General features: G+C 39.2%; 1 protein-coding gene across 1 annotated transcript in view; it reads left to right on the forward strand.

The window, feature by feature from the left end:
* The window catches only part of ADIPOR2 (adiponectin receptor 2), a 92,974-nt gene that overhangs the window by 64,712 nt on the left and 12,886 nt on the right, over nt 1-15,376 (forward strand). The window contains exon 3 of the mRNA XM_045830507.1: nt 9,144-9,263. Coding sequence (XP_045686463.1) covers nt 9,144-9,263 — 120 coding nt within the window. The remainder of the gene's footprint in view (nt 1-9,143; nt 9,264-15,376) is intronic.

Raw genomic sequence — 15,376 nt, forward strand, 5'->3', positions numbered from 1 at the left:
GCATCTGCCACCGGGTCTGTCAGCTGCCTGTGTGTGTCTGGGGTCAGCAAACTGCCGCCTGCGCCCTGTGCTCCCGAGTCTGCCAGCCACCGTTTTTTCCTGCTGGGACTCTTGACCCCTCTCTGAAGGCCTCCGACTCCACCCCTCTTACCAGTGTGGATGAATGGTTGTCAGACTTCCGTACAGTTCATGCCTCTGTTCTGGTGGTTTTTTTTTGTTTGTTTGTTTCTAAATTTTTGTTGTCCTAGTTTTGGTTATGCGAGGAGGCACAGTGTGTCCACCTATGCCTCCATCTTGGCCAAAAGTCCAGTTTAGGAGACTTCTTGCAGATAGAATAAGGACTCAGGCTTGTCAAAACTGAGGGGCGAGGGCCCATTACTCCCTTTTTCTGTAGCCCCCCCAAGTCCTTCCTTGATGGCTCCATCGTGACTGTGCCGGTCTTAGGTCATCCTTCCCCTGAGGATTCTTACCCGTCATTGGCTAACCAGCCATCCCCCCCGGAGCCAAGCAGGGTGAAGAGAAAGGGGGCAGAGATGGTGCCCCTACAAGGAAGGTAAGCTTTGTCTCTTAGTGGCTTATGATCCCAAGGTCCTTTACTCAGCCTTAGCCACGAGGATTACAGCTTCTGAAACCAGGCAGGGCAATTCCCAACAACTTTGGACAGATCACCAGACTCAAATACTATGTTTTGGAATATAACCAACTTTAACTCAGTCTTCTTACAGATGGACTTCACTGAATGTAGGAGAAGAAAAATGTTTATCAATATTTTGTACTCATGTTCTTGCATTGATCTCTCTAAGTTTAAATATAGTGATTTATTCATAGAAAGCATTAGGGAATCAAGTTTTATGCCTTAATTTTAGGCAATTTTGGCTTTAATTGTTTAATCTTTCACAATATCTTGTTTCTCTTCATAATTTTTTTTGATAAGGGTTAGTGGCATGACAACAGAACAGAACATAGTATATATTTAACACTTTTATGGGACTGTCTTAATATAGATGCAATTTAGCATGGAAGGAAAAGACTTTGGGTACTGTGGTTTTAGTAGCTGCTAGGTGGGAAATTGGAAGTAATTTTTACTCATGACAAGGTACTTCTTTAGAGTTAATATTGGAAAACAGACTGTTTTATATATAGTGCCTAGCATAGGCTTTTAAAACCATCAGTATATGGCATAGCTATATCTAAGAGAAAGCATTTTTTTTTTTTTTGAATTCTGTTTTCTGGCCAGTGTTTGACTCTGCTACTTTATCTTCTGTCTAACCCAGGGAACTGTTTGCCACCACTCACCTATGTAGATCCCTAAATAACAACTCCATAATGCTTGAACACAATAAATACATAATTATGAATAGCATTATAAAGTTTCTTTTGAGGGTGTATTTTTGAGTATTTTGTTATAGGAGGGTGAGAATTGGGGATGAGCCATGATAAATCAACAGACTTACAAGTACTTTGCACTTCTGAAGGAGACTTCGTTAAATAAAAATTCAGAAATCTTGCCGACATGTTGGAGTAGGTGGAAGTATTTATCTTTACTGTGATATGTATTTCTGACCTCTGATCACATTCTGCCTAATAACATACACTGGACTACCAGGTGGAAATATTACCAGCAGTAACAATGTGTTCTGTTGAATTGAAATTAGCTTTTTCTTCAGAGCCATTTTGGATAAGTGGTTGTGAAAGATGTGATGAGAAAATGCATACTGGCAGCCCTAATGCTTTGAAAATTTCCAATATGTATGAGTTGTTACTATGGGTTAGTTAAATAATAGTAACTCCTCAAAAATATAATTCAAATTTTAGTCACCATAGTATATTTACTGTAATTGCTAAGGCACAAACTTGACTGCTAGCTCTTCAGTCTACAGGTCACTATGTAAATGGTAAATGAGTATCATGGTCAGTGAGTGACCAGTTATATCACTTTTTAAAGTCCACTAGTGATTGCTTATTGTATGTGTTGTTATTTATAACACACAAGACAGGCAAGTGTATAGTTGTTTTGCTTCCCAGCGATAAACCTATGTAATTTTTTTTACAAAAATGGATAATCAAAAGTGGGAATCAGCTAAGATAAAAGTGAAGCAAAGAAAGGAAAATGGTAATGCTGAAAGTGAAAGGCAAACATAAATGGATTATAGAAGAAATAGCTGACTGTGGTAATGTTGACACTGCCACCATTTAAGAGATTTTAAATAGGCAAACAGAGAATCTTAGTGAAGGCAAAATTGTCAGCATAAATGAGTAAAGTGTTTATGACCAAAAGGATGAAGATGTCCAGAGAAGCAATATAGGTAAAAAAGTCCAACTAAAGACACACTTAAATATATTTTACCACACTGAAAATGCAAAGAATAAACTGATGAAAGCTCATACAAACTTAGGAAGGACTATAACAATTTGCCAAGGCATAGAAAAGATTGCTCACTTTGTTTTGTGAGTATACCATAAGAAGACAGACAGGTTCCAGTTATTCTTGGTAAGTTTTTAACAAATAAACACTTAATTTTCAATGTTTTTTTTTTTTTAAGATTTTATTTATTTATTTTTAGAGAGGGGAGGGAGAGAGAAAGAGAGAGAGAGAGAGAAACATCAATGTGCGGTTGCTGGGGGCTGTGGCCTGCAACCCAGGCATGTGCCCTGACTGGGAATCGAACCTGCGATGCTTTGGTTCGCAGCCCGCGCTCAATCCACTGAGCTATGCCAGCCAGGGCTGTTTTTGTTTTAAAATATAGCATATGAAATAAATAATAATTTTGCTATTTTTTAAATTTCTCTATACATTTAAAACTGACAGTTGTTTTGACAAATTTTTTTAATGTCATGGAATAGTCATTTTTCCTACTGGTTATTAAGATTGTTTTACATGATTTTGAGTTTCATTAATTTTTACTAGCCTTCACTACCATGCAAAGCAGGGTCTTGGGTCAAATGTCTGTTTCCTGCACAATCAGACACTGTCATGACTAGAAAACTGCAAGTAGAAAGAATAAAGTATGAACTTTGAAACTGTATGGACCTGAGTTGAACTCTGGCTCTGGCATTTTCTGTGTGGCTTTGAACAAATCATTTGCCCTCAGTTTCCTTATCTGTAAGATAGTAGCTGCTCAATGATACTTAAAATTTTTTTTGAATGGATGCTTATTTACCATTTAGCCCTGGCACTAGTAACCACTTTTTTAAGTAGCTTACTTACCAGTATTCCTCACAGTAAAGTATCTGATAAAATAAAATATTTTTTTCTGATATAAACAAATAATACTGGATGGTGGCATATATAATCTGAAGTGTATAGGTCATCTCATCTTTTCTTTAGATCAGTTCCTCAGACATTATTGACATTATGGCCAGATAATTCTTTGTTGTGGGGAGCTTTGTTTTGCACTGTAGGATTTTTAACAGCACCTCGGCCCTTCCTACTCGATACCACTTGGCATTCCCCTGAATTTGACAAGTAAAAATGCCTCCACGTATTGCCAGATTTGGGGGGAGGAGAATTGCCCCTAGTTGAGAACAACTGCTTTAGACTTTTAAAGTATTTTCGTAATTTATTCCTCTCCTTCCTGTTTCTCTTCTTCAGTGTGACCTCCTTGTTGCCAAAGTATTGGGTTGGCCAAAAAGTCCGTGGGTTTTTTTTGTTGTTGTTTTTTCCCCCCGTAAAATACAAGACACATTTTTCATTTCACCAATAACTTGATGATTTGGATATTTTGAGTATGTCGCCTGTCTCCTGAGCATGGTATAAAGTTGATTGTTCTCAATTAATGTCTTGATTTGGTCACTATCAACTTTAACTTGTCTATGTGAGAAATCTAAAGCACAAAACTTTTCAAACCACTTTTGACATGTTTGATCAATCACAGCACCTTTTCCATACACTGCACAGATCTTTTTTGTGTTTCAGTTGTGTTTTCATTTTTCTTGAAATAAGAAAGCCTAATATAATGAAAATGTCACATACTTTCTTCCATCTTCAATATTAAAATGTCTACACAAAAATTCACCAATTTTGATGTTTTTTAAATGCACGCTGATATGACAGCTGTCACAATACAGTCTAACAAAATTGTTTTGAATGATGTTAAAGACAACAAAATGTTACTAGAGCAATTTTATGGAAAAAAACAAATGAACTTTTTGGCTAACACAGTAGTAGTTTCTAAATGCAAATTTAATAACATTCTACTTGCCCCAACCTCATATCATTTAAATGCTCACCTTTGCCTATAGGATGAAGCCTAAAGTACCTTAACATCAATATCAAAAGCCTTTAAGGAGCTGGCCCCCTACCTAACTACATCTTTATTCCTCTACCCTTCTGTTTTTTTGTTTTTAACATTGGAATAATTTAAAAAGCCCAGATCTTAAACATATAGCAAAATGACATTGACCATCAAAAAATCAAGATTCAGATTATTTCCATCACTTCAGAAACTTCTGTCATGTCCTTTTTGAGCACATAACCGCTGTCCATCCCAATCCCCATTGTTAGAGGTTACCACTATTCTGACTTCTGCCGGTATGGATTTGTTTTGCTTGTTGCTGAATTTAGTATGGGATCATACAATACATACTCTTTATGATTGTCTTCTTTCACGCGACATGTTTTCCCTACTTATCCATATGGTTGTATGTCAGTAGTTTAAAAAATTATAGAGTAGTATTTTGTTATATAACCACATCATACTTGTTTATCTGTTTTCTTATTGATGGACAATTGGGTTATTTTTGGTTTTGACTATTATGAATAATGCTGCTATGAACCTCTACCTTTTTTGAATTATTTTCTTGTAGTAAAATATATAAGAAAATTTGCCATTCTGATTCTTTTTAAGTGTACAGTGCTGTCGCACTAATTACATTCACAATGTTGTGCAACCATTACTGCTATTTCCAAAAATTTTCATCACCCAAACAGAAATTCTCCCCTTATTAAGAAATAAATAACTCTCCGTTTCCTCCAAGCTCTCTCCTTCCTTCTCTCCTCCAAGCTCTTGGTAACTTCTAGTATACTTTCTGTCTCTATGAATTTGCCTCTTGATATTTCATATTAGTGGAATTATACAATATTTGCCCTTGAGTGTGTGGCACATTTTACTGAGCATCATGTTCTAGAGGTCATCCATATATATTAGCATATATTAGAACTTTATTCCTTTTTATGGCGAGCTGTGTTCTATTGTGTGGTTATGCCACATGGTGTTTGTTTACGGACATTTGGGTTGTTTTGTCCTTACCTATTCGAGTTTCACATTACATTTATTTTTTGCTGCATCCATGCTAAACTATGTATTATTTGTGTCATGCCTTCTTTCCTCTGTGCTTTTGGATTCTTGGTATTTACCTTTACCTGTCATTCCTTTTCTCTATCATGTTTGACTCTTGAATGGATTTTCTAGGGCTTGGTTCAGAAATTAACCTGTCTAGAAAGTTTCCCAACAGTGCCAGACTTAACTGGTTTTCTCACTTCTGTTTGCAGTAGACCTTTTTTCATACTGCTCACAAGTTCATTGCTGCTGTTATTTACTTACATGCATGTCCTACCCACTAGGTTGTGATATCTGCTTTAATGTTCACAGTCCCGAGTCTATCATTAGAATAATAAAAACCATCATTCATTTGTTGCTTTCTTCGTCCTAGGTCCTATGATAGTTTCTTTTTATTATTATATTTGATTCTTAAAACAGATCTGCAGTGTAGGGACAGTATTGTAAAATCATTTTACAGGTAAGGAAACCGGTGCTAAGAGAGATTGTATATAATCTCTTTCAAGGATTACAGAATTTATCAGTAGTTAAAGTTTATCTGGCTTCAGACTCACTCTTAATTTCTATATGGCAAGCTACCTTTTCCTAAAAAATGGATAAACAGTGTTTTGGCCCCTGGCTGGTATTTGACTCAGACTATTTATCCTACATTTTGAATGTACTTCTGGTTTCTTTCAACAAACATATATTAGCATGGCTGAAAACACAAAGCTGTTTTTTGTTTTTGTTGCCAATAGCAATGTCATTGTTCCTATTCCTCCCTGTGATTGGGAAGTTGAACCATTCATTTCTCTTTCCTATAGACTTGTGTAGTGGTGAGTGCCTGCTGAGTGAGGCGCCCTATCATTTTTCTTTATCTATGTCTGTAATTTAAGGTTAAGTGTGTGAAATGCCCTTTCTTTTGCTAGTGAAGCTGGCTTACCTTTTCTTATCAACAGCCCTGTATGGATCCAAATGCATTTAACCTGGTGTTCAGAATTAACTGATTGTAAATAACCCTATTGATATTTCAAACTGTGTGCAACTTAGCCAGGTGTTACGTATGATAGTACAGGAAACATTTACTTGTGGTTTTGTTTTATGTGCTTATTTGTAGTTTTGTGGAAAAACCACTGACATAATTTATTTGCTGGAGAATCAAGATTGAATTTTTTTTGTTCCTTTGTGAAGAATCAAGTACATGTGGAACTTGAGCTGTTTTGTGTTTTATATATAAATTTATATTTTATATTGTAAAATCAGTCTGCTGATCATTTCAAGCTGTTGTCTACTTTTCAGTTTTCATACAATTGCTATTTTAATGGAATTTTACTTTTTTGTTTAATTGGACATAGTCTTTTAAAGCATTAATCAATTTAGCCACTGTGTAGCTATATAAAATATTGCTGTTCTGAGTGCCATGGGGAAGAAGACAGACACTTAAAATCTAGTTTAAGAAATGATATACTAAAAATGTAAAATTCTGTTAAACACTAAATAAAACAGTATGAGTCAATAAAATAAGCTGCAGTTAGAGATTATATCAGTTGTCCAGTGAGGGGTACAGATTTTAAGTGTCAAAAAAGTTCAAAAGAGGAGGCAGTTGCTGTGGGTTAGGTAGGGCATACATTCTCTGGTGAAAATTGCTTCTTGTTTGCTGGGAATGAAGAACTCCTTAAGTAATACAGTGCTTCATAGCCCTCCAAAGGGCCATAGCATATAAACAGGTACATGGTATATCTGCATTGTTAAAATTTCATGGGGAAGCACCGGCCTGCAAACCAACGGGTCACTGGTTGGATTCCTAGTCAGGGCATATGTCTGGGTTACAGGCCAGGTCCCCAGTAGGAGGCACGCAAGAGGCAACCACACACTGATGTTTCTCCCTCTCTTTCTCCCTCCCTTCCCTTCTCTAAAAATAAATAAATAAAATCTTTAAAAAAAATTTCATGGGGAAGCAATCTAAAAATGCTGGGGGGAGGGGGAGGTAGCAACCATGAAAGAAAGGTTGGGAACAACTAGGCTAGACAGTTAAGAGAGAGTTTTAAACAAGAAATATGATGGGATTGGGCATTGAAAGATAAGATTTATTTATTTATTTATTTATTTATTTATTGAGAGGGAAGGGGGAGAGAGAGAGACAGACAGACAGACATTGAGAGAGAGACATCGAGAGAGAGAGAGAGAGACAGACATACAGATAGACATCAATGTGCGGTTGCTGGGGGCCGTGGCCTGCAACCCAGGCATGTGCCCTGACTGGGAATCGAACCTGCGATGCTTTGGTTCGCAGCCCATGCTAAATCCACTGAGCTATGCCAGCCAGGGTGATAAGTAAGTTTTAAGTAAGTAAAGAAGAGGGGCATTTTATTGGTAAGAATGTGGGGAAGTAAGTTAAAGATAGTTTTCTTGGAGAACATAATTTTTAAGAAATTGAGATTGGATGTGTAACATGTCTCACATGCAGCTTGTTAGCCTCTAATTATCTTGAAAAGTGAGGAGTAGAAAAACAAAATCTTAGAATTTCTTTTTATATATGTGCAAATTTGGGTATTATAGTAGGTTATAACAGTAACCTCTGCATGTTTATCCTTACCAGTTTGTTTCTTATTGGAGGTGGAAGGTCGGTCCATTTCTTCCTACAGTCCTGTCAGTACTATTTATCTAGCAGACTCTTAGTTAGATAGGAAATTACAGTTCTCTCATGCTGTCATTAGTCATTTGAGTTACAGAATCACATAATTTTAGAGAATGGAGAAGACTGTAGAGATTGTTTAGTTTAAACTCCTCTTTTAGATAGAATAAGAAAATTGAGGTTCAGAAAAGTTGAGAGACCTATGGAAAGATTGATATTAATGGTAGAACCAGGCTTACTACTTGGGTCTCCTGACTTCTGTTGAGTCCATTGCCCTTATCACAAATATCATCCTATCTAAACTAGTTTGAAGCTTGATCTAGAAACAGAAATCTTAATTTTATCCTTTAAGGTCTAACCAGATTGGCATTTCTTTATTTTCCTAGATAAGTTGATCACTTCCTCAAGAATGTGGAAAGACTTATTTTTTTTTTTTATATATTATCAGTTTTACCCTTGGGCAACTGATTTAACCTCTTTGCCTAATGTTTTTAATGTTAATTAGATAAGGATACTTACCTAGTAAGGTGGTTGTTAGGATTTAGGTAGATGGCCTGTATAAAGCCCTCTTTTTTGTGCTTGGCATATTTTTGATTTTTTATTTTTAGAGAGGGGAAGGGAGGGAGAAAGAGAGGGAGAGAAACATCAATGTGAGGTTGCCTTTGAGTGTCCACTACTGGAGACCTGGCCCACAACCCAGGCATGTGCCCTAGACTGGGAATCAAATCAGTGACCCCTTGGTTTGCAGGCTGGCACTCAAATCCACTGAGCCATACCAGCCAGGGCTGTGCTTGGCATATTATAAGAATTTAGTAAATGTTTTTTTCTCTTTTTCCCCTAGAGCACATACTACATTGTACTACAATTACTTTATATGTACCAGGTGGGGTGCTTGAAAATTTTCAACTCAGTATTTCCTCAACTTTATCTGCTTAATAATATGTGGTTTATGAATATTCTTAAAACAAAAACAAATCATTTAAGCTACTCCAGAACTTCGCTACTGAACCAAACATAGGAATGTTGTTGTTATAGTTCATTTGTCTGTCAGAGGAAACTTGAGTAACTATTCTTCATTTTTAATACTCATGATTCTATAATGAAGAGACTTTACTTCTGTGTTTTTACTTGTCTCAGGCCTTGCTTTGACCTTAGGAGAATTTTATTATAATTCTTCAAGGACAGTGTATTGATTGTGTTTCTTTGGCTCCTGGTCTCCGTTGCTGACTGTTTCTGTGGTTACCTTGCAGAGCTCTGAGGAACATGAATGTAATGATGAAGCTTCTCAGGAAGAGGAGGGATTTATGGGAATGTCCCCTCTCTTACAAGCCCATCATGCTATGGAAAGAATGGAGGAGTTTGTTTGTAAGGTAAGATGGCAATTTCTTGTCTTTTTCCCACTATATTATCAGCTCTTCCCAGACAGAAACCTTTAAAGGAGAGTGATAGTACATTAGCCTTAGGTTCGCTTTGGGAATAATCTGGGAAAATGGAGACAAAAGTAGTCTCATGACTTTAACCCTGTTCGAGGTATAATAACATTTGCCTGCGTAGCAGCTGTGATCACATTTTGGGAAAACTAGAACATCCAACTGGAAAACAAGTCTTTCCTAATAATAGGTTATTGATAGTTTACATAAGACAGGATAAAACAAAATTGGGGAGGGAGTGGATGCCTGGAGATACTAAAATGCCACCTCTAGTCCCTTAAATCTATTCTAATGTTGACTGTGATGACAGATTTGCTACTCATTCTAGGGATTGTATGGGTCTTCAACCTATTTTTTAGATAGGAATTACCTGATTTTCATACATGTCTAATGTTTTCAGTTTAGCTGATATATTATTTTCTGTCTCTAAGGTTTTTCTTCCAATTCATTTTCTGATCCATTAGGACCTATTATGCAGATATTTTTTCCCCTAAAATGGTAACTGGAATTGGGGTTGCTTGCTTAGAGAAAATAGGCAAGGATTTATAACCACTTGATTAATCCAATTGATTAGGTCCCCGGCAGGTACGATTTAAAGTCCACGTAAGTCATATTTTGTCTGTGCATATGTATATGTGTATGTAAATTCCTTTATTAAAGATTTCTGGAAAAAACTTTTTTCCACTTAGAGAGAAATTTTTGTGCTAAGCTTTTTCATAGGTTTTATAAAGCCAGGACTTTTCATGCATGTTGTCATAGATCCTGAAAACTAAACTTAGGTTTTTATACATTCACAATGACTAGAAATAATAGGGGCCAGTTGACTTATATTACTGAACTTTGGACCAGAGGATAAGAAGAAAACATTATGATCTGAATTTAGAAATGCCTTCCGAGATGAAGGGATTGATGGAAAGTGGTGGGGGAGGGGTATAAACATTTATGGGTCTACTTAAAACCCAGGACATTTTAATCAGTGTTTGAAAATTGGTGAAGAAAAAGTCAAGCAAAATAAGAGATCCAGTCTAGTGATTGCTGACTCTGGAGAATTAACACAGGAGGATAAAAAAAGATATATTTTGTTTTTCAAAAAGCAAGTTTGGGATTTAGTCCTCAAAGTTGAGTATTTAGCCCTGACCTGTGTACCTAAGTTTGTTGGGCATTGTCCTGAAGTGCAAAAGGTTTACTGGTTTGATTTCCGATCAGGGCACATACCTGAGTTGTGGGTTCAGTCCTGGGTTGGGGTATGTATAAGAGGCAACCAACTGATGTTTCTGTCTCACATAGATGTTTCTCTCCCTGTCTTTCCCCCTCCTTTCTCCTCTCTTTGAAAATAAGTAAATAAAATCCTTTTTTTAAAAAAAGTTGAGATTTTATTCTCTGGGCCACTAAGGATTTTCAATATTTATATACGAGTGGGGCACTATAGCTAACTTCACTGACTTTTTTGTTCTCTTTCTGAACTAAGAACAAAGAATAAAGCAAATATTCAATAAAACTTTCAGTTTAACAGCTAAATGGAGAATATATAGAGCATTTTTGCTACAAACTGATTACTGAAGAAAAATGAGTGGAGTAGAGAAATAGATAAACCATTTGCTTATCATCCTCTTGCATTTGTGTATGAGAACAAGAAGAGGCTTGCTCCTAACGTGGTGTTCTCCAGAGCTGCTCCACCCTGCTGTGGTGGTGCAACTGGCTGTTGTTGAAAACTAGCCATGTCCAGGGACACAACAATTCTGCTTTTTGATTAGAAGCAAGTAAATGGAGACAGTTTAAAATGAAATGTCCTGTGGCCTTACTGGTTGTACTTTCCCCTTAGGAAAAGCTTTTCTTACAGGAATAGGGGAAATAAAATCATTTTAGTCTCTATAGAATGTCCAAGTTTGATCTTGATCTCTTTTATTTCAGCCTTAAGTTGCTGTGATTTTACCAGCATAGCCTGGCCTATGTGGGAATAGGTATATTGTGGGTAGTTTTTAATTTTTTAAAAAAATTCTCTTTTGTGCACTGTATGGTCTAATACAAACCCAGTGGGCCATTGCTAAGTTTGATTTAGGTGGTGTCTTTGTGAAGCTTATAAATAAACATGTCTTCATCTAAGCTGTGATCCTACTCTTTTTTCCCCCAGGCAATAAAAGAGGATACCTGTTTGGGTTGGCATTTGGCTCAACTCCAAGTTGAGAATGAGGGTGCAGGGTCTGTTGAATATAACACCAATTGCAGTGTAATTAGAAAATACAGCTCCCTGGCTCAGTTTTTAGACCACTAGAATGTTTGTATAGAAACAATGGGGGGAATCATTCTGTCATTATATGCACATATAACTAGTAAGAAACTCAGCATATTCCTTCTGACTATAAAAAGGGAGTGTTTGACCATTTTGTTTCAGTGTGGCAACACAATAGCACTTTTCATATGGTCACAGTAGAGCTGTTTGCCTTGAGATGTAAGGATTGATGTCTGTCTTCCTCTCCCTTTTAGGAAATAAAATTCTCCCAAAGTACAGTGGAGTAGCAGCATCTTGTAAGGTTAATCCCAACAATAATAGTCTTTCACAAGTTCAAATTAGATAAAAGAAATTCATTGTCTTGGTATGTCTCTCTCACTTTCTCTCTCTAAAGTCCTATGGAAGCTACAGCTCCTTTCATAAGTGGTGGTGTTACAGAACAACAAGGGGGTCTAGGACGATATACTATTACCCAAAGGAACCCCCCAGGTTTGTTATGTCCACTGCCAGAGGAAAGATGTCTCTCAATGCCAGAGATTCGTGACAAGGAAAGGAAATGTTTATTTAATGCTGCACAGACTTAAAGTAGTGACCTAATGTCTTCATCAAAATCCCAAAGTCCCTTAAAATACCACAAACACACACAGTCCTTCCTTCCCCCCTTTGCCCAGTCTGGGGTACCGTATCTCACGAAAAGAAATAGAAGTCCGTGGCTCAGGCAGTCCCCAGTTCTTCCCAGTAATCCGTATCAGCTGGTAGGCCTCCCTCGGTTCCCAGCACCATCAGTTATGTCGCTGGGATCCCTGCTAAAGCCGGGTTGTGGCTCCCCCTTCTAAAGCTGTGGGGGTCCCCAGTCTGGCAAAGCCCTGTGGCTCTCCTTCACTGCCACAACCACCTGGTCCTCTCTGCACAATGGCTGTGGGAGTCTCCACTCAGCCAAAACTGCGTGGTTCTCTCTCCCAGGGCCACGGGAGTCCCCATTCTGGCAAAACCACGTGGTTCTCTCTCCAGTGGCTGCCACATCTGGGTTTAAATCCTCGAGCCAGTCTTCCTCTGTAGCGCCATTTCTGACTCCTCCCACAATTGGCTACATGTGTCAGCACTCCCATATCCATCCAGCTTTATTGGGCTGCCATTGTGAGTATGGGCAGGCGTGGCCCCATGCCATGTAGCCAATCATCTCCAAGCTCTCAAGCAGGTGCTGTAACTCAGGGGACATGCCCCCCCAGTTACACCTTGGTGGGGAAGTTACTTCCATTCTCTTAGCTCAGAGCATGGCCACAGCTATTTAACATATCTATGCAGCCAGGTAAAGGTTATAGATATGTTAAATGACTACACCAGAGGTTAGCTGCAAAGCTGTTGCTATGCAAAACAGCTCTCAATGGCCCTGTTCCATTTGTCCCTTCCCCCAACCCACACCTGTTGGGTGGGGGTGAGGACATCCTAATATTTCCTGGACACCTTGAGTTCTGGGCCCCATTCCAAAACCCTATCTCCCCCCCCCCCCCCCACTTGGCTGCACCCTGTAACAGTGGTAATATTAACAGTACACAAAAACCTCTAGATTAGCCCTGACCAGTGTGGCTCGGTTGGGTGTTGTCCCATAAGTGAAAGGTCACCAGTTTGATTCCCAATCAGGGCACATGCCTGGGTTTGCGGGGTTGGTTCCCAGTGGGGATGCACATGAGAGACAGCTGATCAGGCAACTGATCAATGTCTCACATTGATGTTTCTTTCCTTGTCTCTGTCCCTCCCTTTCTCGCTCTCTAAAAATAAATAAATAATTTTAAAACCCTCTAGATTAGTCTTTCAGTATTATTTTATTTTTTATTGTATATTAGGAACAAGCATTGAATGATCAAATTAGCACCAGCAACCACAGGGCCATTTCTATTCTTAAATTTAGTCCTCACTTTTTTAGGAGTTACACAGAGGATCAGTTCTTTAATATGTGTCAGTTAGGAAGGATTAAGGAGAGCAGAAATAGGACAATGTTGTGAAGTGGAAGGAATGGGCATAGTAACTAAGCGGTAATCTTTCTGCTTAGTAGAGTGACATTCAAGTTTGCATGGCCCAGCCACATTGTTTGTCACAAGAACCCTGAGGGGAACAGGTGGAATCATTGCCTGAAGCTAAAGCCTAAAGGTAGACCATATACCTGGCATTTTTTTCTTACATCTTTCTGGCTAGCCAGGAGCAAGTTAGTTTAGGAATAAGTGATCCTTGTGTGGTGTGAGCTCCCGGGGCTGAGAGATGTTAAAAGAAGCAGAGCAGAGGCTGACAGACTTTTTAAGGAGGAGATAGCAAAACTTCTGATCCCTTTTCCTTTAGAGTTTGATGGGGAGGGGACAGTGAGGAAAAGGGAGAAGGGGTGGGGGGGTGAAGGAACTTGAAAGGTAGTTAAGGCTTAACTTCTTTGCCATCTCTCCAGCATGAGCAGGCTGGGTTAGTTACTAATTCTTAGACAGGTGGTAGTGTCACAGGTGGGTAACCAGGTTCTTAGTGATAGGGACAAAGAATTGAACCAAAAACCCAGAGTTTATAGCAGAGAACATAGGAGCTGGCCAACTCCAAGCAGAGATTGACCTCATGGGCTGGAGGGACTCTATTCTTATAGGGCGGATCCTTCCTGGCTAGTTTTGGTGGGCCACATGTACAAGTAGTTGCAATACTTTAAAGCTACTGTGCATGTGGTCTGCCATGATCCTCCCCGACTGGTCACTAGGGAAGAAGGTCCCACAATGCTACCAAATTGACCCCCGTTTTTCCTGGGGTCCCCCTGTACTAGGTTCACTTTTTCCTAAGCCAGAGAATTATAGCTCTTCATGTTAGAGATTGGTGAAAAAGAAAGGCGTTATTTATTCAAGTTATACAGACCAAAAGTAATGACTTAATGCCTTTGTTAAAATTCCAAAGTTCTTTAAAACACCTACAAATACACACAGTCCTTCCTTCCCCCCTTTGCCCAGTCTGGGGTACCATATCTCAGGAAAAGAAATAGAAGTCCGTGGCTCAGGCAGCGCCTGGTTCTTCCCAGTAATCCATCTTGGCTGGTAGGACTTCCTCAGTTCCCAGCATCATCGGCTGTGTTGCCGGAATCTCCAGCTAAAGCCGCGTGGTGATTCTTCTCATGGCTGCGGGGGTTGGGGGTGATCCCCCTGTGCCAAAAGTGTGTGCTTCTTTCTCCTTAATGGCTGCAAGGAGGGGGGGTCCCCACTCTGGCAAAGCCAAGTAGCGGTTCTCTGCTAAAGCCGCGTGGTGATTCTCTCTCGCAGGGCTGCGGGAGTCCCCACTCTGCTAAAGCCGCGTGGTTCTCCCCTCAATGGCTGCCCTGTCTGGGTTTAAATCCCTGCGCCAATCTTCCTCTGCAGCCTCATTTCCGACTCCTCTCACACTCGGCCTCACATGCCAGAACTCATATCCTTTCAGCTTTACTGAACTGCCGTCATGAGTCTGGGCAGGTGCGGCCCCATGTCATGAAGCCAGTCATCTCCAAGCTCCCACGCAGGCACTGCTCGGAGGACCTGCCCCCCAGTTACATCTTGGCGGGGAAGTTACTTCCATTCCCCTGGCTCAGAGCTTGGCCACAGCTATTTAACATATCTATGTAACCAGTTAAAGGTTATAGATGTGTTAAATGACCACACCAGAGGGTAGCTACAAGGCTGTTGCTATGGGAAACAGCTCTCAATGACCCTGCTCCATTTGTCCCTTCCCCCAACTCACACCTGTGGTGGAGGGTGAGGACATCCTATATATATCTTATTAATATTTCCTGGACACCTTGAGTTCTGAACCCCATTACAAATCCTTCTTTTGG

Source organism: Phyllostomus hastatus, unplaced genomic scaffold (assembly GCF_019186645.2).
Source record: "Phyllostomus hastatus isolate PE091 unplaced genomic scaffold, TTU_PhHast_1.1 phas_contig_152, whole genome shotgun sequence".
Lineage (NCBI taxonomy): Eukaryota > Metazoa > Chordata > Mammalia > Chiroptera > Phyllostomidae > Phyllostomus > Phyllostomus hastatus.